The 25111-nt window shown below is 29.6% G+C and overlaps 1 protein-coding gene across 2 annotated transcripts in view; it reads left to right on the top strand.

The window, feature by feature from the left end:
• Positions 1-25111, top strand: part of fidipidine (coiled-coil domain-containing protein 93) — an 81033-nt gene that overhangs the window by 46188 nt on the left and 9734 nt on the right. For both annotated transcript variants that reach the window (XM_085812196.1, XM_085812195.1), the window contains 5 exons: positions 540-696; positions 12945-13016; positions 20403-20511; positions 20601-20683; positions 24685-24722. In XM_085812196.1, the coding sequence (XP_085668322.1) occupies positions 540-696; positions 12945-13016; positions 20403-20511; positions 20601-20683; positions 24685-24722 (459 nt within the window). The remainder of the gene's footprint in view (positions 1-539; positions 697-12944; positions 13017-20402; positions 20512-20600; positions 20684-24684; positions 24723-25111) is intronic.

Raw genomic sequence — 25111 nt, 5'->3', positions numbered from 1 at the left:
AGTTCAATTGTAATTTACAGGTTAGCTTGAGAGCGACCAAACCGAGTCTAGAGCTGTACTTTAGAGCTTTACCGTGAAGTTGTCTTCATTGTTATAGCCTGATAGCCTGAAGGCTGTGTTGCTGATTGTTTTAGTTTGTTTAGCATAGTTTTTGACAACTGTAAACGTGTCTTTGAAACTCTTCTGTGTAAATACTGGCAAATAAATTGTGTTTTGATACTTCATCAAGTGTTGTCATCAATCACTCTAAACTCATGAACTCGTAGAACACAACAATTTAGCTTTAGATTACTAGGAGCCCTTGTTCTGTTAATTGGCTGTTAATATTTATAAATGGTCCTTATTTATCTAATTCGTTTTAGTTTACCTTATAGTGAAAGCTCAAAGTTTTTCTTCGTATAATGTAAATAGTTGTATTTATTGTTATTTGGTTTGCTTTGCAAGAAACATTTTAATATAATTTTAGTAACTGTTAATGCAAAAAATCTTTCAGAACCTTTTCAAGCTTGTTGCAGTTCTAATGGGTTTTTACTCTTCAGTCTTTTAGAAACTCTTCGGTCACTCGTTGCCACAAATGAAACACTTAAAAAACAAGAACAAGAATTTCGAAATCATTGCAAAGAAGAACTTGCTAGATTAAAATCCCAAATTGAGGAATTGAAGGCATCGTCTGAAGAAGGATCTTCAGAAGATAAAGTAGGTCTATTATTATTAAAGCTAAATTAATTTTGACGATTTCTCTTTTTATCATTATGCAGAGGTTGTTTACACATTTTTATAACAATTTTGCAAAGATTTATGTATAAACAAACCTTAGAATTTTATTTTCGAGTATGTTCAGACTTGTAGCCCTTTTGTTGAACTATCATATTACATCTTGATTTCCAAGATAAATGTCCTTTTCTTAAAACGCCAAGTTTGATTTTATTCCATTCCTCCTTCAGAATCCTCCAGAGTCCATCCAGTGTTTTGGGATCAAAGTCCAAATGCACAGTAATCTATAGACACATAAGAGGACTTGGGTAGGATGCATTAAAAGGGAATAGTTTCAATTCGAGTTTCATTTCTCATTTTTTCAAAAAACAGCTGTAAATTCAGAGGTATGACTTGGAGCTTTATCCTGATAGAACTTAATGCAGTGAAGATTATTTGAATAAAGAGATGGAATTTCTTCTTGAAAAATAGGTATTAAAACACATTTCTGATAGTAATCTGAATTAATTTTGGATTTTTTTTTTTTTTTTTTACTTTACTTTTCTTATTTTAAGTTTTCTTTTATAAGAGAATCCAGTAAGGTGTAATAACCATAAAACCTTTACAAAAACTTTCATTGTTTTCTCTGAATCAACATATTAAGTCTTTTTCTCCTCTTTTTTTGATAGTAAATTAATCTTTTTCTATTGCAAACAGATAAGTATATCCAAGCCTTATCAATTGTAACTATATATTTCCATTTTTCACCTGCCAAATAATTTCCATACAGCAATCTGCACAGCCTTACGCTGAGAAGCATGTTTCAGCATTAGGTGATGAACATCATGTTTTTTTGTTTTGATTAGCTTTAAATCAGGTTTTATAATTTTGTTTACAGTTCGTACAGAGATATTTAAAGACTTTGCAGTAGCTCTTTGGGGGCTGGATTTCCCTTTAAAATATGAAATGTGACTTTAGATTTAATAAGAGCTGTATGTGCATTTGTTGGGCATGCATTTTTTGCCTTTTTCGCAGTCAGATGTAAACTTTGATGTTTCTTTTCTCTCATATTAATTATGTCACTTATTTTATGTATAGAAATATTAAAACAATGCTTTTCACTTTTTTTAAATAATTGAATAAGACTATTTCTCTTTACACAGTACAAAAATACAGCCTTTGATTCATTATTTATTATTTAGCGACTCTTTGAAGGAAAGTCCCATCTTGTGTTTGGCGTGGTATAATCATTTTTGGTTTTTGCGCCATAATCACTCACTCACTCACTTTGAAGGAAAGAATATTTTTAATGCTGCAGATGATAATTAATCCTTATTCCAGTTTGATGGTGGTCACGTTTGTATTTTAAAATTAATATATTAATTCATAGAGAAAATCAAAATTATTACAAAAACGTGTAAACATCCTCTGTATATCAAAAAAACCTTTACATGTTGTGTATAAAATTAATATTTTTTATTAATATACTAAGAAGTATTAACTTTTACATTTTCGTTATATTTTATTATTTTAAGTCGGGGGGTTTTTAAAAATTTCTGAAGTTCTTTATTGACTGTTTCAATTATGTTTTCGAAATGCAAATGACAGATGTTTATCATTATAAATAAAATCTTTTAGCATTAGTCTTTAAAATTTTAAGTATGGCATGAAAGATATGCCAGATTTTATCAATCCAGACATCAAATTACTTGCAAATACTCCAGGAATAATTTGCAGACAAATTCTGCCAAAAGTGCTAAACAATTAAAAGTGTGAACAGCAGTTCTTTTTATCAGTCATTGTTATACCTTTATGTAATTGCCAGAAATTAATTATTTCTCATTTTATTATTATTCGAAACCCCCCCCCAAATAAATAAATAAAATAAATAGATTTTTTTTTGTATGATTATTATATAAACTTGAAACACCCTTGTGAACCTGTTAACCAACATTTAAATACGACGGCTGTTTTGAAAGTTAATGGACAAAGATCACTATTTTAATCCAAGATATTAGGAGGTATTTGGAGAAGAGAATAACTACTTTCACAGTTTATATACCATTTCCAGAAATATGTTAGCTTTGCCTTGGAATTCTATCCAAGGCGGAACCTAAAGGTTAGTAAGGCTCAGCAATATCTAAGGTGCCAAAAGAAATGAACAGATGCCAGTCTTACTTCAACCTGTACCTGTGTGTGAGATGGGTAATGCTTTTACCTGTAAGCACAAGGGTTGAAGAAAGGTAATTTTTGCATTAGAAATACGTTGTAGCTAGTTTGATTATTGATTTGCATAATATATATATATATATATATTAATTGAAAAAGAAAATGTAAAGCTAACTAGTAATTAGACGTAAGACCTATTTGGTCTTAAAAATTTTTTGCGCATAATGCTGCAAAAAGATATGAAATAATAGTAGTAGGTAGAAACATTGCAGTGATCTTGCTAAAAGTTACCAGGAGCTGTAGCTCCACAAAATATTTTAATGCTGTATTACTAAAATATAAACTAAGAAGAAATTTGTCTGGAAAAACTGGAAAAAAACTGTAAACACGCGAAAAAAACTGCCAAAATTAATGTTGGAAGACATGCTAATGCACGAAAAAATTAATCTGACCGTGGTGATATGTGAAAAGTTAACTCGCATGAAAAATAGATTGACGTAAAAAAATATATGAAAAGTAAATACATATAAAAAATATAGACTGAAAAAATGCCAATACATAAAATGTAAAAATTTAAATGATAACATAAATTGCAACAAAACAAAATACAATAATTACATAGCGGAAAATGGTAAATTAACCCACTCGTACCCTCAATTGGCTTTTCAAGGGAAAAAAACTGAGTTCCGAACTAGGTTAAATACCATTACGCGTTTCGCCGAAACAGACCATTGGAGCTCTTGTTTAATGCGAAAAAATTTTTACAAAAGAACATTAATATTCCCGAATAAATCTTTTTTGGAGCTTCACTGCTCTGTTCCTTTTTCCCGACGCGTCCGCTGAAAAACACATTAGGGTGTTAAAAGCAATTGCAACTCCGAGCAATGTAAAATAAAAATAAAAATAAAATAAAATAAATAGCGGTCTGCTATTAATAAAAAAATTACAACAACGTATGGGCTGGTCCTATAGCTTAAAGAAGACAGAACTTTTATAAAGAGAATGGTGCTGTAATCAAATAAAAATGCAATTAAAATATGCAAGAAAACAAACGTCGCAGGGTCTTATTAGGACCCCAAAAAAAACATACACAATAGAAACGAATAAACAGACCTGAGAGGTGCCGTCCTTTGCATCCGAAAAATTTTTTAGAAAAGGGTGCAAAACCCCTCCGTGCCCAACCAACCTTCCTTCTCGTTGAATGACTTAGTTGGGCTAAACAATAAAATCTGCATAGGCCAATGGGCTGAGATTGTAGTTTGGCGGGAATTCTTGTCCCCCCTTTTTTTATAGAGGGTGTGACAGACGAGAAAAGACACGGAAAGAACTCAAAATGGCGTCAGTAGAGTTGTTAGAAGAACAAAACTGCTAAAAATAAGTGAAAATGGCTAATTCAGCTAAAATTACTTATTTTTGGCCACAAAAGAAAGAGTAAATTGGAAAAAAGTCATTTGTTAGTAAAAGTCGTCATTCTTCAAGCTAGAGGGCAGCGGTCAAACTACTATGAAAAATGAAAAGGCCCGATTTGTTAATAACAGTAGAGTTTGGCCTTCTAAGTAATTCAAAACTATTAAATAATAGTATTAAAGTATAGTGCCAAAATCTTTGGAGAAAAGAAAATGTATTTAGGAGAATAATCTGTACATATATACAATTTTTACATTAGATTATCTGAATCAGCCATCCACTTTATACCTTCCCATGGGCTTTAAGCATAAAATTTCATTATCAAAAACAAATTATCTAAAAATTGGTAAGGCTAATGCCAGCTTTTTTAAAGGTATTTTTAATTATTTTATGAGGAATTTGGTTATTTTTCAAAATTGTGACGAAGTAAAGTATTTCTTCTTGTAAGTGTTCTGTAGTATTACATATTCTTTTTATTCTAAGTAGCTGTGAAAAAATTGTGTTAATGATGATTCTTTTGGACATATTAGAATTCCAGTTGGTTAACTTTAGTGTAGAAAAAGTGAATTCTCTCCTCTTGTCGTAGACTTTAATAAAATTGTAATCAATAATATTTAGGTCATGGTATACTACATTATTTTGCACCGTATTTGTATTATTTAGTTTTAAGCAAGTTGGTTAGATATTAGCTGCTTCTATTTTGTTATGGTTGTTAAAGGCTATGATATCATCAATTTAACGATATATGTGTTGGTATATATATATATGTATATATATATTATATGTATATATATACATATATATTATATTAATTTATTTCCTAAACCGTATTGATTAATTGATTATATTATCTCCTAAGTTTAATTAAAGTAGAATTATTTTAAAAGTGTGCATCCATACTGGTAAGTTATATTTTGAAAGATGTTTTGAAGTAATTTGAAAGCAAAATGTTAATAATGTTTTAACGGGGACTGGAGTTAAATCATCACGAAGAATAATATTACAATTGTAAAAGTAAAAATTAAAACATGTAATTATTGTCATTGATCGGAAGTTAGTTGACTTTTCAAGGGGAACAAACCAACTCCCGTTCAATGATCAATAATTGATAGAAATACGTAAATATGAAAGTGTTTCGTCTTTACTCGAGTTATAAATTAAAGCCAAACCGGCAATTCTAGTCAGGCCAAATATTTCCGCGAATAGTTGTTACTCAAAGAACTGATTCTCATGAAGCATTTTAGTCAATTCAATTTGCAGTAAAAATCAATTACTGTAGAGAAATCTTGTAAAACTCGAGTAATCGTCCCCGACACTATCATCTTTATGTATTTGAGTACTATATTATTTGTAGAAATTAAACATTGGAAATTGTCATTATGAAATCGAAATCAAAGTAAAGTTGAAATAAACATAGAAGATTATAAAAAAGATAAATAATGCAAACTTTGCAAAAACAAATCAAAGAGAACATAAAAATAATATAAAAATAAAATAGAAAATAATATAAATAAGATCAGTGAATGTACATGAAGATATAAAGGCCAGAAAGGTATTAAGTAACTTACATTCTTTCTAGTGGGGGAGTTGGCAGTGTGTTCTCTTCGTGTCTGACTCAGAAGTGTAGGGTGTCCGAAAATTCTTAGCGGCAGTAGGGGCTTTGAATTATATCAGTCGGCAATACTTGGGTGAAGAAATTTATGGTAGTGGGTGGGACTTGGAATTCTTGAGGGATGTATTTTGTGGAGTTCTTATCTGAGAGAGACCGTCTGTTAAGATTTTTTTAAAAATACTAGTGAATGGAAATTAATTAATTTCTGGCTAATTGTCGTGTCGCAATGATTAAGAATTTAAGAAAGGAAAAAGGCATTTTCGCTATCCAAGAGCTAGTAGACAGTCTAAAGGCAGGAAATAGGCCCATTTTTTTAGTAACAGTATATGTCTGAAGACAATTAGCTTTTTACAATATATACAATTGAGTAATTACACTATATACAAATCTTTCAACTGACAGTCATCCAACTTATACCGCCTTCTCAGGTTTAGGAATAAATTATCATATCCCTATAAGTTAAATGATTTAGAGTGAGTATTTAACGCCTGCTCTTTTAAGGCAATGGTTGATAAATTGAAAGGGAATTAGATTATTTTTGAGAATTTTGATAAGGATCAAAATTTTGCGTTGTAAATCTATTGTATCTGTGCATATAGTTTTAATTCGTTGTATTTGATTAATTATAGTATTGTTAATTACTTTTTTGGATATGTTGGAGTTCCAATTTATTAATTTGTTAGTATTGAAATTGAAGTTTCTTGTTTTGTCAAAAAGTAAAATTTTTTTGTAGTTAATGATTTGAAGATCTAGAAAGTCTATGCTATTTTGTGAATTATTAGTTTTATTAAGTTTAAGACAATTCGGATAAATGTCGGAGTTTTCAATTTTACCAAAATTATTAATTGTAATAAGGTCATCAATAAATCTGTAGGTGTGTTTGTAGTAATTTAACTCTTGTGGTTGTAGATTTTTTTGGAAGTTAAATTCTTTGACAAATAAAAAGATATTACAGATCGAGGTGCTGGAATGTAAGCCCATTGGCAATCCTCTGACTTGTTTAAAAAGTTGATTTTGAAACTTGATGTAGTTATGAAAAAGTGTGCATTTTAGGTAGGTTTTCCATTTTTCAAGAGTCATGATATTGAGTATATTAGGGAAAAGTTTTGGTAGATCAAGTAGACTGGTATAGATTTCTTCTAGAGGAAGTGAGGTATATAAGTTTTCAAAATCATAGCAGTTAATGTTTTGGATGTTAATGGTATGAATGGTATTAATGACAGGAGTGTTATTATGAATGATCCAGCAATAGTTATGATTAGTGTTACAATCATTGAAAATAAATTTACAGATTTTATTAAGTTGAATTGAAAAATAATAGTCTATATTTTTCTTGTAATTATTAGTTCCATTAGCTATAAATCTAAACTTTAATGGTGTTTTATGGAATTTGGGAATCGCATAAAGATTAGTAAATCTGTTGTAGTTTGCATTGAAAGTAATATTGAGTTTCTTATGAAAAGTTTTAATCCTGTTTATTATAGATGTTTCTGTAAGGTTGGCTGATTGATAAGTAGTTGCGTTGAGAAGTTCTTTATGAATAATCTCAGTGTAGAATTGTTTTCATATAATGCTAAAGTTATTAGTTGCTTTATCTATTTTTGTAATAGTAAAAAGCTGTTTTAATTTACTAATATCAGATGTAAGTTGCGACCAGTTCAGTGTACTTTTAAATTTGAGGTGACTGATTTCTGTGGATATGCGTTGAAGAATTTTAGCTTTCCATTTTAAGAAGGTATCTATGGGAAAATTCAGTTGATAGCTTGCTTTAACTATAAATTCGTTGATGTTGTTTTCGAAAGTCTTGTAACAGTAATTTGTAGTCATGTTTCTGACTGGTCTAAATTTTGTACCATAACTCATTAGTGTTTTTAGTTGATGGTTTTGTATGATATTCAGGTTGCCAGTAATTATGTGCTGGTGATGAGAATCTACGTAATTGCTGTAAATTGGTGTCTTACAATGTCATTCTGCAGTTTCATCTATTTCATGGTGGTTAGTAAGCAAGTTGCTTAAGGTCCTTTGATATTTAAATGCAATCATTGGTATAGTGTCAACTGCGGGGAAGTAATCTTTACAATCTCTGATGATTCTTGAGAAATGAATATTGTCAAACTGCGGATGCAGAAAATTGACTTTAAAATAAATTTTGCGTTGAGTGAGACTATTAGAGAGTCTGAAAAGACTAAAATCAAGAATCATGCCTTTAATGATTTGTATGTCGTCGTAGCTTTCTTGAATGAATTTTTTTAGTTTGATAAGGAATTTATCAGTACAGGAGTGTAACCAGTTGAGAAGTTTCTTGGGAAAACAGTCTGAGTCAAAAAAACATTTCAATTGTTTTTTCAATGCAAGTGTATCCAAAGTGGATAAAAATCTCGCATTATTTTTTATTTTGCTTCCTCTTTTTCCTCTCTGCGTTTTGATGCTGTAGAGTTTAAATTGGCTGAAAATAGACTTCTTAGAAGTATCTCTATGACTATGTATATAAGTGTTAAGTCCATATGGATAAAATGAACGTTGTTTTAGTATATAGAGAGATTCCTGAAAAATTCGTGTTTTGTGATTGGGTATTATATCTAGTATCTGAAGTTGAATAGAGTTGAAGTCATGGTGTTTAAAGTGTTCTAATTCTGCTGTATTAAGTTGTGATGGTGTACTTATTTTAATGTTATTTTTTTGTGCGTTGAATTTTTTGATTTGAGCTCTATGGTTATTGATTCGAAAATTAAGATTGTTTTTAGTCTGTCCTATATATTTAATATGTCAAGTACCGCATGTAATCATGTAAATACAGTTAAATGTTTTTCATAGAAATTGTTTTTTGGGTTTACCTGTAGCAGGCATGGCTTTAAATTTTCAAGTTTGTCATCTAGTGGAATGACATTTAGTGATTTCAATATGAGTTAAACTAGCAAGATATAAAAGTAAGGAGGCTGCTAACCTTCAATACAGTAAAGTTTTTGTATAAGAACTTTAAAACTTAAAAAGGTTGGATATAATATATAAAGTGGGTACATTAGGTAACAGATAAATAGCGCTAATAGCTGCTAATTAGCATATCAAATGTTGTATGAACTTAAATCCATTTAGTGCGAATACAAGTTATTATTACTTGCGCAATTGCTGCAAAGTTAGTTAATAATAATTTATTTCCTAAACCGTATTGATTAATTGATTATATTATCTCCTAAGTTTAATTAAAGTAGAATTATTTTAAAAGTGTGCATCCGTACTGGTAAGTTATATTTTGAAAGATGTTTTGAAGTAATTTGAAAGCAAAATGTTAATAATGTTTTAACGGGGACTGGAGTTAAATCATCACGAAGAATAATATTACAATTGTAAAAGTAAAAATTAAAACATGTAATTATTGTCATTGATCGGAAATTAGTTGACTTTTCAAGGGGAACAAACCAACTCCCGTTCAATGATCAATAATTGATAGAAATACGTAAATATGAAAGTGTTTCATCTTTACTCGAGTTATAAATTAAAGCCAAACTGGCAATTCTAGTCAGGCCAAATATTTCCGCGAATAGTTGTTACTCAAAGAACTGATTCTCATGAAGCATTTTAGTCAATTCAATTTGGAGTAAAAATCAATTACTGTAGAGAAATCTTGTAAAACTCGAGTAATCGTCCCCGACACTATCATCTTTATGTATTTGAGTACTATATTATTTGTAGAAATTAAACATTGGAAATTGTCATTATGAAATCGAAATCAAAGTAAAGTTGAAATAAACATAGAAGATTATAAAAAAGATAAATAATGCAGACTTTGCAAAAACAAATCAAAGAGAACATAAAAATAATATAAAAATAAAATAGAAAATAATATAAATAAGATCAGTGAATGTACATGAAGATATAAAGGCCAGAAAGGTATTAAGTAACTTACATTCTTTCTAGTGGGGGAGTTGGCAGTGTGTTCTCTTCGTGTCTGACTCAGAAGTGTAGGGTGTCCGAAAATTCTTAGCGGCAGTAGGGGCTTTGAATTATATCAGTCGGCAATACTTGGGTGAAGAAATTTATGGTAGTGGGTGGGACTTGGAATTCTTGAGGGATGTATTTTGTGGAGTTCTTATCTGAGAGAGACCGTCTGTTAAGATTTTTTTAAAAATACTAGTGAATGGAAATTAATTAATTTCTGGCTAATTGTCGTGTCGCAATGATTAAGAATTTAAGAAAGGAAAAAGGCATTTTCGCTATCCAAGAGCTAGTAGACAGTCTAAAGGCAGGAAATAGGCCCATTTTTTTAGTAACAGTATATGTCTGAAGACAATTAGCTTTTTACAATATATACAATTGAGTAATTACACTATATACAAATCTTTCAACTGACAGTCATCCAACTTATACCGCCTTCTCAGGTTTAGGAATAAATTATCATATCCCTATAAGTTAAATGATTTAGAGTGAGTATTTAACGCCTGCTCTTTTAAGGCAATGGTTGATAAATTGAAAGGGAATTAGATTATTTTTGAGAATTTTGATAAGGATCAAAATTTTGCGTTGTAAATCTATTGTATCTGTGCATATAGTTTTAATTCGTTGTATTTGATTAATTATAGTATTGTTAATTACTTTTTTGGATATGTTGGAGTTCCAATTTATTAATTTGTTAGTATTGAAATTGAAGTTTCTTGTTTTGTCAAAAAGTAAAATTTTTTTGTAGTTAATGATTTGAAGATCTAGAAAGTCTATGCTATTTTGTGAATTATTAGTTTTATTAAGTTTAAGACAATTCGGATAAATGTCGGAGTTTTCAATTTTACCAAAATTATTAATTGTAATAAGGTCATCAATAAATCTGTAGGTGTGTTTGTAGTAATTTAACTCTTGTGGTTGTAGATTTTTTTGGAAGTTAAATTCTTTGACAAATAAAAAGATATTACAGATCGAGGTGCTGGAATGTAAGCCCATTGGCAATCCTCTGACTTGTTTAAAAAGTTGATTTTGAAACTTGATGTAGTTATGAAAAAGTGTGCATTTTAGGTAGGTTTTCCATTTTTCAAGAGTCATGATATTGAGTATATTAGGGAAAAGTTTTGGTAGATCAAGTAGACTGGTATAGATTTCTTCTAGAGGAAGTGAGGTATATAAGTTTTCAAAATCATAGCAGTTAATGTTTTGGATGTTAATGGTATGAATGGTATTAATGACAGGAGTGTTATTATGAATGATCCAGCAATAGTTATGATTAGTGTTACAATCATTGAAAATAAATTTACAGATTTTATTAAGTTGAATTGAAAAATAATAGTCTATATTTTTCTTGTAATTATTAGTTCCATTAGCTATAAATCTAAACTTTAATGGTGTTTTATGGAATTTGGGAATCGCATAAAGATTAGTAAATCTGTTGTAGTTTGCATTGAAAGTAATATTGAGTTTCTTATGAAAAGTTTTAATCCTGTTTATTATAGATGTTTCTGTAAGGTTGGCTGATTGATAAGTAGTTGCGTTGAGAAGTTCTTTATGAATAATCTCAGTGTAGAATTGTTTTCATATAATGCTAAAGTTATTAGTTGCTTTATCTATTTTTGTAATAGTAAAAAGCTATTTTAATTTACTAATATCAGATGTAAGTTGCGACCAGTTCAGTGTACTTTTAAATTTGAGGTGACTGATTTCTGTGGATATGCGTTGAAGAATTTTAGCTTTCCATTTTAAGAAGGTATCTATGGGAAAATTCAGTTGATAGCTTGCTTTAACTATAAATTCGTTGATGTTGTTTTCGAAAGTCTTGTAACAGTAATTTGTAGTCATGTTTCTGACTGGTCTAAATTTTGTACCATAACTCATTAGTGTTTTTAGTTGATGGTTTTGTATGATATTCAGGTTGCCAGTAATTATGTGCTGGTGATGAGAATCTACGTAATTGCTGTAAATTGGTGTCTTACAATGTCATTCTGCAGTTTCATCTATTTCATGGTGGTTAGTAAGCAAGTTGCTTAAGGTCCTTTGATATTTAAATGCAATCATTGGTATAGTGTCAACTGCGGGGAAGTAATCTTTACAATCTCTGATGATTCTTGAGAAATGAATATTGTCAAACTGCGGATGCAGAAAATTGACTTTAAAATAAATTTTGCGTTGAGTGAGACTATTAGAGAGTCTGAAAAGACTAAAATCAAGAATCATGTCTTTAATGATTTGTATGTCGTCGTAGCTTTCTTGAATGAATTTTTTTAGTTTGATAAGGAATTTATTAGTACAGGAGTGTAACCAGTTGAGAAGTTTCTTGGGAAAACAGTCTGAGTCAAAAAAACATTTCAATTGTTTTTTCAAAAAAACAATGGTTTTATGACTGGCATTATTTTTTCCCTCTTTATACCTTCATAATAATAAAAATGAATAAATATAAATTAGTTTTTAACAACTGAGCCATTAAATGAAGGGACAAACTTAATTTAAAAATACCATGCGAAAAAAAGAAAGAAGTTTATATATATATGTATGTGATCTACCAGCTTTTGTCTGGAATAAATAGATTGGTGAAGAAATATAGATGTAGTCGTAGCTTAAATTATCAGACGATAAGTTTAGAAAACAGGATCCATTTATTATTGTTCAGGAGAAATAGCAGTTCCAAAACATCATATTTCCGGAGTAAATAAAAAAGAATTACCAATAGCTTTTTGTATGAAGTTTACTGCATCGTTACATTAAAGAAAAGACCTCGATATTCCTTTGCGAGTCCTTTTATAGCCTTTGGAAAGGCGGAACTTCCAAGAAATGACGTCAGCCATTCCAGTTCGCTTTAAATATCTCCAGAACATTCTATAACTGTACGTGTAGAAAAGGCGGGAAAAACAACTTGACTACGGGGCTGTAGATTTAATTCCACGTACTTTCAAATAAGAGACTGTCGCCATTAAAAATGAAAAGAACATACAGTTAGAATTTTAAGTGTATTCTTGAAAAGAACATACAGTTAGAATTTTAAGTGTATTGGAATTTTATTATTATATGTATATATAACTATTTTGAATTATTTTTCTTCATAGAAGAGAAAAAAGTGTAGTCATTTTGTTTTTTTATCCATTTTTATCAGGAGCACCAAGAAATGGTTGAAAAACAGTATTTGGCAGATAAAGAAAAGCTTCAAAAGATACGAATGCTTTTAGTAAGTTGAACTTAATTGCTTTTCTTGGTATAACAACTTTATTTTTATATCATCTTTTATTAATAAATATTAAAATTTTGCTAGGATTGATTTAAATGTTAAACTGCAAAATACTTTTATTTATATTTGTGAGTTTTGTTATATTTCATGTGAATTTTTTTCTAATTTTAATTGTATTTTGAGTATTTTTATTAAACTACTTGCTTCATATTAGATATATCTCAGGCATCCACTAATTTTTATATGTATGTGTGTTTTAAGAAAACGAAGTAAAAGTGTTTAAGTTAAAAATAATCTGTCTGCTTGTGTTTTATTGTATAGATATGGATAGGTTCAGAACTGTGAAATTCAGCACACTTAGTTCTTCAAGAATGCCCATGTGCTTCTTGAAGTTATTTTGTTTAAAATTCATTTAGACTTTTTTAAATTTAATTTTTAAGTAGTTTTTTAAGAATTTTTCATGCATTTCTTTACATGAATGAAAATAATATGAATTTTTATTCCAAGTGAATTTTATTCTAAATCTCTAAAAAGTCCTCTTTTTTTTGGGGGGGAGGTAACAAAAGCTTTAATATTTTTAAATTCCAACATTGGAAAATTTATAGCTCATGATATTTTTGAAGGGAATAAAAACAAACTCTCATCATCTTTTAAAAAACAAGAACAATAAAAAGTATTAATTAGGCAATTTTTTAATATATTACATTACAATTTTGCATACCCAAGCTTTATTATGGACGGAACACCACCTTTTTCACATATCACTTGATATTATTGGGAAATGTATAAGCACCATGTACTTTTTGCTTCACTGCATAGAGGTTCCTAATATCATATTGTGTGTTAAAATTCAGGTATTTTGGGGAATTTAGCAGATTAATTAAAGTATATTATGTGATTATTTTCAAATCGTTACACTATTATTATTAAAAAAACTTAGCAACTTATTGCTAAGTTGTTTATAATAATACTTTTTATACTATTGTTGCTTAGTATGTTTTATCGTGTTTTTATAGAAGCTTTAAAGTTGCAGTGATTGTTCAAAGGTAGTGAACAATTATTACCGAGACATAGATAGTCTAGAATTTCGAGGCAAACCTTTTGTTAACAAATTTTACTCTTACAGATAGTGAACTGCAGTTATACTTATTAAGAGATCAACTCATATTTTTTTATTAAAAAAAATTTTAACCTTTTAACTGTCATGCCCGAGAAAATCTCGGGCATAGCACTGATGTTCGAAAATGTCACGCCCGAGTATAACTCGGGGTAATTTTTTTTTAGTGCCTCGTATTGTTATACCTGAATATATATCGGGAGACGTTTATTTTGGCTTCATCTCTCTGTCAAACCCGACTACATCTCGGGAAAAGTTAATGTGTGCTCAATTCAATAGATGACAGCACTTTACTGAAGATTTTAAAGGTTAGAGGTTATACATTCTTTGGTTCAAAGTGCACGGGATCTTTTTGTTGTAAAATGGCGTCCAGTTCTTTGAAAAGTTATGTAGATGATTTATATTCTTCAATCGAAGATGAAGGATGAGTGTTTGTTGAGCAGTATTCATGATACTTCCATGGTCAGCTTCTAAAATAAAAAAATGGAGATATACTCAAGCCTAAGATTGTTTCTGACTACAGTCTAACTACGGGTGATGTAGATCACTGTGATTAGGAAATATCCTTTCATCCAACAATCCGAAAAGTCAGAAAAAATATTATAAAAAGATATTTTTACATTTACTAGACAAGGTACTCTGGAACTCATATTTGCTCTATAAAAATGTAGTTGGGAAATGTATTACATTTTTAGAATTTCGAATGCAAGTTATAGAAGAGCTTTTACATAAATATGATGATGCAGCTTCTGGACAAAAGAATGTTGGCAGGCTACCTACAATAGATAACGCTGTCCGTCTTACTGAACGACATTTTATATCCCATATTCCTCCTACTCCTGCGAAACGTGAGCCTACAAGACAGTGCAAAGAGTGTTGTTCGAAAAAAGATAAAAATGGAAAAAAGATAAGGAAAGAAACACGATTCTGGTGTAGTGATTGTGGAGTTGGTTTATGCTTGGAAAAGTGTTTCCAGTTGTACCACACAAGACTGAATTACTGAACTACTAATAGGTATTCACTTTTATTTATTTATTTTTTAGAAAATAATTAATTTTTTTCATTTTTAGAAAATAATGCTCCTCTAGAAGTGAACTTTACAACTGCCATGTTGAGTGGCAGCAGCCTCAAGCAAATATGCAGTGGCTACAAAACTTTAAAAATTTTACCCATGTACTTCAAATATCAATTTTTAACTGCTTAAGTATATTTTATTTTGTACTAAACATTTGATTTTTGCAATAAAAAAATGTGACAATTTGTGTCACATTTTAATTGACAATTTGTGTCACATTGACAAATAACTTGTCAGTTAAAGGGTTAAAAAGAAGAATATTTAGGCCTCCAAGCAGGAACTCTACATGCGCATGTTGATTTCATAACTGTCATTACATACGGATATTATAGATCAATGAGCTTACAATGCCCATTTCAAATATATTGTTCTATGCAGATTGTTGCATCATGCCAGTCTATGAGTGGCATTTAAAATACTAATATGTGGTTCATGCGTAAATGCTAGATCATGGGAACCCAAGGCATAAAAATTCTTTGTGAATAATGTACAAGGTGAGCTCTTAAAGTTAGAGACAAAGTAAAAGACAAAATTATAAAATAAAAAGGTGAAAGAATAAATTTATGTTTACAAAGGGTGCTGCCTGAACTCTTGTCAAAGACAGTTTAAACTGGTTATTTTGTCGTCTACTTATCAAAGCACCCGAGTCATTTTCATTTACTGAGAAGGCATTATACAGGACAATTTGCTTCAAGATTGAACAACGTTATAACATTACATTTTGTTACAAGTTAGGTAAATCTTCTGCGAAAACATTAAGAGTTGATTTGAGCAGCGTATGGTGATGCATCATTATAAAGGGCACAAGTGCATGAGAGGAACAGCAGCTTTAAATGTGAGCACGAAAGCTTTGAAGGTGAACCAAAGATAGGATGCTCTTCAACTTCAAAGAATGAAAATATGAGAAAATTCATTCTTTAATAAAAGTTGATTGACGTGACTCAGCAACTTAACAGACATGCTTGGGATAAACAAGGAAAGCTCTAGGTTAATTTTAATTGAAAATCGGTGTCTTGGATTTTGACAGAAAATTCTGTGAAGATTTGCAGGCTACTGCAAAACAGGAAACAATTCCATTGTGGGAAATGAGATCTGGTGTCTACAATACAATCGGCATATAAAAAGACAAAAGTGCACAGTGGAAAGGACCATCTTCTACGTTAACTCCTACCCCCCCCAAAAAAAAACAAGAAAAAAAAAAAAAAAAAAACAAGCACATATGTCAAAATCAAAGACTAAAGTGATGCTGTTTGAATTTTGTTGATTCCAAAGGATGATTGACTGATTTTCAAGGACCATGAATTTCTCCCTGAAAATGAATTGCTTTTTTGCTTAAGAAACTGGATAAGAGAAAAGAGGAAGGAGCTATTTGTTCTGGGCAATGGTTTCTTTAAGCTTATTATGCATAATAAACGGGCCTAGCTTATTATGCTTTGTCATAATAATGCTAAGCGTCATGCAGCATTTCCTAAGCATTGAATTGCAATGATAAATCAGCTACCATATTTTCTTGACTTATCACCAACTGATTTTTTTTTTTTTTTTTTTTTTTTTTTTTTTTTTCCTCCCTCAAGCTTACCATCATCATTAAAGGACAGAGATTTGAAAATGTCTGTAACATTAAATCATATGTGATGTATATCTTGAGAACACTTAGTTCTGACTGTTATAAAGAGTGTTTCAATGACTTGAAGAAATGTGATAGAAATTGTAGTGACTCCTCTGGTTATATTTTGAAGAAGATAAACTTATTTGAATGTTAGTATTCCCCCCCCTTATTTATCAAAAATTATCTGGTTACTTCATGGACACACCTTGTACCAGACTGTAAAGGTTCCAGTAGAGTTATGTATGTAGTTGTGTAGTAACATATTGATGTCAAGACCTCCTTTAATGTTTTCTATGTCATTTTTTTGGTCTCCTCTTTTTTTTTTTCCTCTTTATGGGGACAAGATGTACTGTATTTAGAACTAGCCACTATGTGGCCAACTTTCGTCTGGCTTTTAAATGTACCGTAAAAATCCTAAAGAAAACACCAAACATTAAATTTAAAATCTGCACAGAATTTTACTCTACAGAACAAGTTTATATAAAAAAAAAAAAGAAATTTCAATAGAAGTGTATTATATATATATTAAAAATTACAATGAAATAATTAATATCTCTTAACTCAAATATTAATTATCCTAATAAGTAAATTAACCAACTTCCCGTTCCAAAATCTTAAGAATTCAAATGGTATAAAGGAAGTTAAGAACTTTGTTTTCTAAAAAAATCATGCAAACTTTTTAATGTAATTAAAATTATATATAATTAAAACATAATGCAAAAATTACAATGAAATGAGCTATAAATTTCATATTTTGAAGAGAAAACAGTCAGCAGTCCAGTATCCAAAGCAATGAATGAAAACTATTGCCAAAACCACATTTCTAAAGGAATAAAATTATCATCAGAAAACAATAACGAATCAAAATTGTGCTTTGTGGATGACATAATTCAAAATATACAACCTCTTTGCCATTAGCTAATAAAGAGAGATGGGAAAAAAAGGAAATTCTTTCTGCTGTGCCTCGAGAGACACATGTGCGTCAGAATAAAAAGATTACGATGTGCCTGTTGCGTGTCCAAAAATCGAAAGAAAATAAGCAGCATGAAATAAGCAATGTCCATTAATGCAAATATTAATTATCCTAATGAATAAATTAACCAACTTCCCATTGAAAAATAAATCATGCTAAACCTTTCAGTATCTTAAAAACAATGAAATAAGCCATAAATATTTTATCTCATATTTTCAACAGTCAGTGGTCCAGTATACAAAGCATTGAATGAAAAAAATGTTGCCAAAACCACATTTCTAAAAGAATGAAACAATTCAAAATGATGCGATTTCATCAAAAAAGATTTTAAAAAAACTGATTCGAATTTTGAAAAAAATTGCTTCGAGGTGCACTGGCTCTTGTCTAGATGCACCTATATACAGTCAAAAGTCGTTAATCCGGACTCATCGGGACTTCGGCGATTCCGGATTATAGATCATCAGTTTACATCTGGTAAGATGGCATGCAGAAATTATAAAATTAAAAATATGAAACCGTAATTTATGAAATAAAGAACAATTATGATCTAAAGGGTATCAAAATTTACAAAAAAAAAAAAAAAAAAAAGCTTAATATTTATTTGTTTACTTTATTAAACATTTCTTTCAATGTCAGTTGTTTAAGTTGCTTCATTTTTTATGTGATAATACTTTCTCTTTAATTCTATAAACAGACATAATTTCTTGTTCAAAGTTCCGCTGTTCAAGTCCTATAATTGCTGTGTCGAGAATACCAACTAATTTGTCAATCGAAATTTTTTCGTTGTGTCACTTTCTTCGCTATCGGAAGCGAATTATAATGACGAGGAATTTGATTTAAATCATATCAAAGACAGAGTACATCCAGATGAAATACTACATTTAGTAAGGAATTATAAGCCAAATAAAATGAAAACATCTGCCCTGAAGATAAGGATAGTGCTGACAGATCAACTTCCATTTCATTGCGCGCCGCGACGTTCTCCGCCCCCCTCCCCCCACGCAGAGCAGCATAAAATTGATAAACAGATTTTGGAATGGTTAGATAAACAAAGGATGTCTTTATCCATTTTTTTCAGCAATTCCACTTTTTGTTTAATGGACTTTGAAACATACTTTCGATTTGTAGATCCTTGTACATATTAGTAAATATATATCAGAAATTCTGTTTGACATAATCGAAAGTGCAAGCTTACTTTTATAAAATTGCTCTAACAGTCTGCAAAAAGTAATAAGCCGGATCCAATTCGAAGATTAAGGAACAACGCAATCTGCAACATTAACTGAATTATATAATTTTAGCTTAGCTTGTACCGTCCGATATACATTAAACGCGCATTCATAAACATATTTTGCGCACACGCATATTCGCAGCCGTAAAGGTCTTACGCGCATGTGCCAACGCGATGCATGCGCAGAAAGTTTGTAGCTTTGAGGTCCGGATTATGGGTGTCCGAATTAACGACTTTTGACTGTACCAAATTTTGTAGCCCTGGGTCTATTAGCTTATGTGCAGCACGGATGAAAGCCACGCACAGACAGACTCTTTCTTTTATTATATGTTGAGATCATCAAATTGAATATGTGTAAATACTTAACAACTGTCATTGTAATATCTCATAAAATATAACTTTTATGAAGTCACTTTTCATGCCTAAATTATCTTCAGTCAGATTTATAATGTAAAATAATAATAATAAGTAAATAAATAAAAGACAAAAGGCTATTTTTTATACATTCTGAGAAACTACTGATTGCAAGACCAGTTAATTTTAAATCTTGGAAGATGTCCAATGACTTCTAGTCATATATTGTATTTACAGAATATTGAACAGTATTGCTAATATTTATTGCATTAATGAAATATACCATTTCGCATAATGGTATATTTTCACTAATGGGTAACTGAACAATATTTTTCATAGCTCTCGCATTAAAATTATTCTGAATTGACATTTTAAAATTTCTTTTATAATTCAGTTTCATGAACTTATTGCATAAATGGGGCCTTATGCCCAGTTTCTGTCTTAATATTTTTCATCTTGTTAGAAATGACTAGTATTTGATAATTTTAAACACCAAAATTATAATATAGAATTAAATTTTGTAGTAATTATAACTGTGATCAGTATGGGGTAGATTTTTCTAAGTAATAAAATAATCATTGTGATCAAATTAACTTAATAGTAATCGCTGCAAAAATACTGAAATTTGTAAAAATGAATGACATTTTCTTATTTTGTGTGATTTTTATTTACTATTCTATGATGATCTTGTTATTTACAGGGCCATTCTTATTATTGAAATAAGTTTTCTGTGACAAATGTTTATTTCATTAGGTGTTTCCTGCACTTGTTATTTCATATTTAATGTTTGTTTTTAGTTTCTAGCAGTATGTTTATCTGTACGTGTATCTAATAACCATTAATTTCTTGCATTTGGCTTAACTTTATTTCTAATATTAGATAACCTAAACTGAGTTTTATTAATTTCCATAAGGGATTTATTTTATGAAAATAGTTTTTATTTTTATCAATTATATTTTCTATATTATTGGTTTTTTATGGCTTTACCATAACATTTGTTCAGAATTTAAGTTTTATGTTTCCAAAGGCCAGGAAAAATAGAGAAATAGCAGTACTTCAAAGAAAATTTGATGAAGTTCCATCAAGAGCAGAACTGAGTCAATATCAGAAACGATTTGTGGAATTATACAACCAAGGTATGTGAAATTGTTTGTCATAATATGTATTATTGTTACTATTTTCAATTTTTTTTTTTTTTTATAATTTTTCTTTTAATAAATTCTAGTTGCTGCAAAGCATAAGGAGACAAAGCAGTTTTATACTTTGTACAATACTTTGGAAGACACGAGGATGTATATAATGAAAGAGGTGAAGCAAAATATTTATCTATATAAAACTTTTGAAGATTGCTTATAGTGACATTGAGTCAGACTTTATTTATTCAGTACAATAATTAAAGGTTATCGTACCCCCAGAATTTGATTTCTTTTTTTAGTATTTAAGCAGTACCAGTTTTTTATGTAAAAAAATCATTTTTAATAGTTAAATCTATATAAATTATGAACAAAACTAATAATAATTTAGCAAATAAAACTAAATACAATAAAAATCTAGTAGTAATTACTAAATTTCAGTCTAAAAATTAAATAAAATTGACCGGAACAGAATTCCTTATTAAATCCTCTAATTATCAGTTGTTCATTGGATTCATAGGTTTTTGTTATGCTAAATTAAGAGTTGATCTCGAGTTATTTTCTTTTCAGACATCTTTGGAGTAATGTGATCACTTTGTTTAATTTTTTTACTTGTTTACTTATTGCTAAATTAATGTTACATATGAAAAAAAAAATTCCAGTAAGAACCACTTTTAAATAGTTAATCAAGCAAACTGCATGAAAAACTAAATCCAAAACAATTGAATTTGGATTGAGGAAATAAAGAAGGATTTTGATGCATCCTAATGCTAAAATTAAATTTATTCAAGTGTTGCTTTAAAAATTTTTTTTTTTCTTTTAACAGGCAAAAAGGCGTCTTTTTATAAAAACAAGTCATAAAGAAGAAAACATTTCCATCAGAATTTTTTTTTCCCTGGGCCTTGTTACTACCAGATTCTTCCTTTATCTCTGGACTTGATTTATATATCTATATATGGTCTATATATACTACAATCTGTATATGGCATCATATTTGTAAGATGAATAAGTATTCTTTCATTTTTTTTCTTTCAGTCCTATTCCATTTCTAGCTTAGATTTTTACTTCCTTGCACAAAGTAAAGGAAGTAGTGTAATCATGAAAAATTTGAGTATTGAATTTCAACGAAATATCCATTTGGATGATTTTTTCGTGTGATGTCTGTGATTGTAGTCATATACTTCCAGTTACAGAACTGCGGCCAACCAGCGGCCGAGCGGTAAAGTTGTTGAACACTAGTAATTTGGTCCGAGGTTCGAATCCCACAAACGGCCTGGCTGCATGGGCGTTTTCGTGGTTTTCCCCATATGTAACATGTATACAAGCCAGTTTCCCTTAGAAAGTCCTCCACGAAGGCATCCCACCTTTTAGGCAGATAGCCCTCGAGCCTTTGCCATAATCACATATACCAGTTACAGAACTGTGTTAAATGATGAAAATATTCGTGTTTTGGCCATAAGCCTTATATTTCTACCCAAATAAAAAAAATTTGTTTTTAAATTAATTTTTGAGGAATAATGAAATCTGACTTTTAATGCTATCTCTTGGCTGCCTCTATAGTTCTATTGGCGAAAGTTTTATATTCATTGTGAAAAATTAAAATGAGAAGTTTCACATCGTATGACTAAAATTGACTGGGATATTTTTTTAATTCATGCAAGTCGTGGTGTGCACATCATATTTTTGTTTTATTTTTCTTTAATGAATGTTAAACTTCTAAATAATCTTTGATGAAGAAAGCTATTTCCAAAGAATGAAATTTGCTTTACTGTTTATCTTCCATACTTTTGGAATGCAAGAAATTGAATTGTAAGAATCCATATTTTGGACCATTTTGAAGTAATTGGGAGTAACAGGTAGTTCTTTATGTGAATCTATTTCTTTCTGTAAATGACCTCAGATTTAATTTTACTCTTGAGTGACCAAAACTTATTGAAAATTAATCATTTTCATAAAAGTTCTTAAAATTTAAATTCTAGTTTATTCTTCAGCTGTCAGAAGCTTAGGTGAAGTCTTGAGAAATATTTATACTTAAAGATTAATTCATTATTACTTTTATTACATATTTAAATTCTACAAAAACTGAAATTAATGATCATCTTTATGTGGCAAATCAAGCATCTAAATATGAAAGTCAGATCATAAAGCTAATTTGCCATTTTTTTTCCCTTTTTTCTTTTTCTTTCAAGTGAAATCAAGTACATAACTATTTCTTCCCTGTGTAATGACTAGACAATAGGGAAGCTTAATATAATTGTGTTTCCTTAGTTTAGTCCTGTATCAATCACTTATCAAGGGGCAGCTTTTGAAACAGTGGCACTTTTATTCTAGGATATAAGCTAACTGTATGGGTATTTTTCTGGTTTTCCCACATATGATGTAGGCATGAATTAGTTTCTTTGAGCAGGTCATCTTTCTGTAGACAGATGGTTTTGGAATCCTTAGCCATAATTAAATGAGCAATCTGTTGATTCTTATCAATATCCTGCTTTAAATGTTTTTTTAATGCAGGATATTGATAAGAATCAATAGATTCTTGACCTCTGTAGTTAGGTATTTCTTCTGTAGATACCTCAACAAAGTTCAACTTGTGCCATTACACTGCTGTTCTTTGTATCATATTACAAGAACTAAGACTTTTGTCAAACATCTAAGTTGTTGCAAAGTCTTTCCTTATCAGTAGCAGGAGTCAAGGTGGTTTGGGCATAAGAATTTAATAAAGGAAGAATATCATTGCTATTACAGGGTTTTGGAAATTCTATGAAATATTTTTCAGTGGCTTCAGCATACAGATATCAAATTTTGATTTTCAGTTTTATGTTTGTTAATCATTTAAAGCTTTTTTATCAATAGATCAGTTACTGGGTGCAAAGAAATGTTTTGTGTTTTCTTATTTCATGTAGAGCCAGTTGTAGGAAATATACTAATAAAAATATTAAAAACATACATGTCTTCTGTATAAATTGTTCTGTGACTAAAGAATGTATTTCTAAGACAATATTATACTGAATTTCACTGGGATTTCTGTGTAGGTGACTTAAAGTCCTTACACATTCAAAAGACCTTGTAAGTGCCTTAATTGTTGTTGATATCCATTATAGACAGTTCCATTATCTCTATTATTGGCAGTTCTGCATAGTAAACAGGTACATAAAATTTGAAAACATTATGCAGTGTTTACTAATTCACATTATCTTGAAATTTATAAAAAAATAAGCATAAAATGAAATTTAAGCTATGTAATTATTTTTATATTGTATATGGAAAATGAAGGTTAGAGATGATAGGTTTGCTGTTGATGGAAAACATAATTCTCTGTTTTAACTTCAAAATCATAGAAGAGGTTGTTAATGGCAGTGCTTTGAAAAATGATGATTAAAACAATGAAAGAATTTTAAAACTTCGGGTAGCCTTTGTGACTGACAGGTTTATGGGACTGAAATTTGAAGGAAGTAGAATCCTTAAGTCGATTTTTAAATATCTTGTGCTAAAAATATCTTGTGCCTTGTATTTATTAGAAAAAATTGGGGAAAAGCTTATTTAATGGACTAAGAGGAGTATAAAACTTGCATTATGAAAAGGGTATTACTGTTTTAATTATATGGCTTTGCTAATGTTTGGTTAAGTGTAAGAGAAAATCAAATAGTAATATTAAAGATGTTGTATTTTGATGAATCACACAGCAAAGTAATATTTTAAGAGAAGTTCCAACAAAAGATGTATTTCTTCATGAATACACAATAGTAAATGTGATAGCAAAATTTTCTAATAGTTAACTTTAAGAATTTTTGCCATTTCTCTGAAAATATTGTTATGCACTCGTAATGAATTGGTAGTGTTTTCTTTCAGAGTTAAGCTTCTGTATTTTTTTGATGTGATGTTTGAACTTTTTCTTATAATCGAAAAAATATTATTTTTTTGTACTTTTCCACAAGTATGAAAAAAATATTTTTACAATGCAATGATAATAATTCTGTAAAATCTTATTATTTTAGAAATGCATTGAATATTTTTAAAAATGTAGAAATATAAGGCTTGTGGGAATACATGGAGAATGTTTTAAAGTTTTAAAAAAAATTAAATTAAAGTAATTTCTAAAATATTAAAAAATAATCTTCAATCATGAATTTTGTACATATTGTAATTTTATTTCTCAAATTGGTTTTTCTTTTGTAGGTGGACTTACTTAATTCAATACAAGAAAATTTCACAGAGTAAGTAACCTAGTCAGTTTATCAAATTTATGGCTAATTTTTTTATTATTGAAGGGCAGCAAACCAGTTTTTCCATTTCTACCATTAATATTATCCATTATTTCAGTATTCTCAATATTATATGCTCCAGCGCATTTATGCCCAAAAATAAGGTTTTGTGTGTGTGTCATGATAAAACTGTATTAATTTGATCTATTATTTACTCAATGAAATTAAAATGAATTCTGATCAGATCTGAGATAGGAGTGTCTGTTAAAGTTTTATATATATATATATACTTTTAATCATTTAAAACTTTATGAAGTAAGTATTATATATATGTTATTTCTAACATAAAAGAATGTAGCAAGATTATTGCAAGCATGTCAATAAAAGGTAAATTTTCTTTC

This window comes from Stegodyphus dumicola, chromosome 2 (assembly GCF_044657685.1).
Source record: "Stegodyphus dumicola isolate Sdum_Otavi_A_Nest chromosome 2, ASM4465768v1".
Classification (NCBI taxonomy): Eukaryota; Metazoa; Arthropoda; class Arachnida; order Araneae; family Eresidae; genus Stegodyphus; species Stegodyphus dumicola.
The sequence above is the reverse complement of the archived record's forward strand: the minus strand, read 5'-3'. Positions and strand labels throughout refer to the sequence as shown.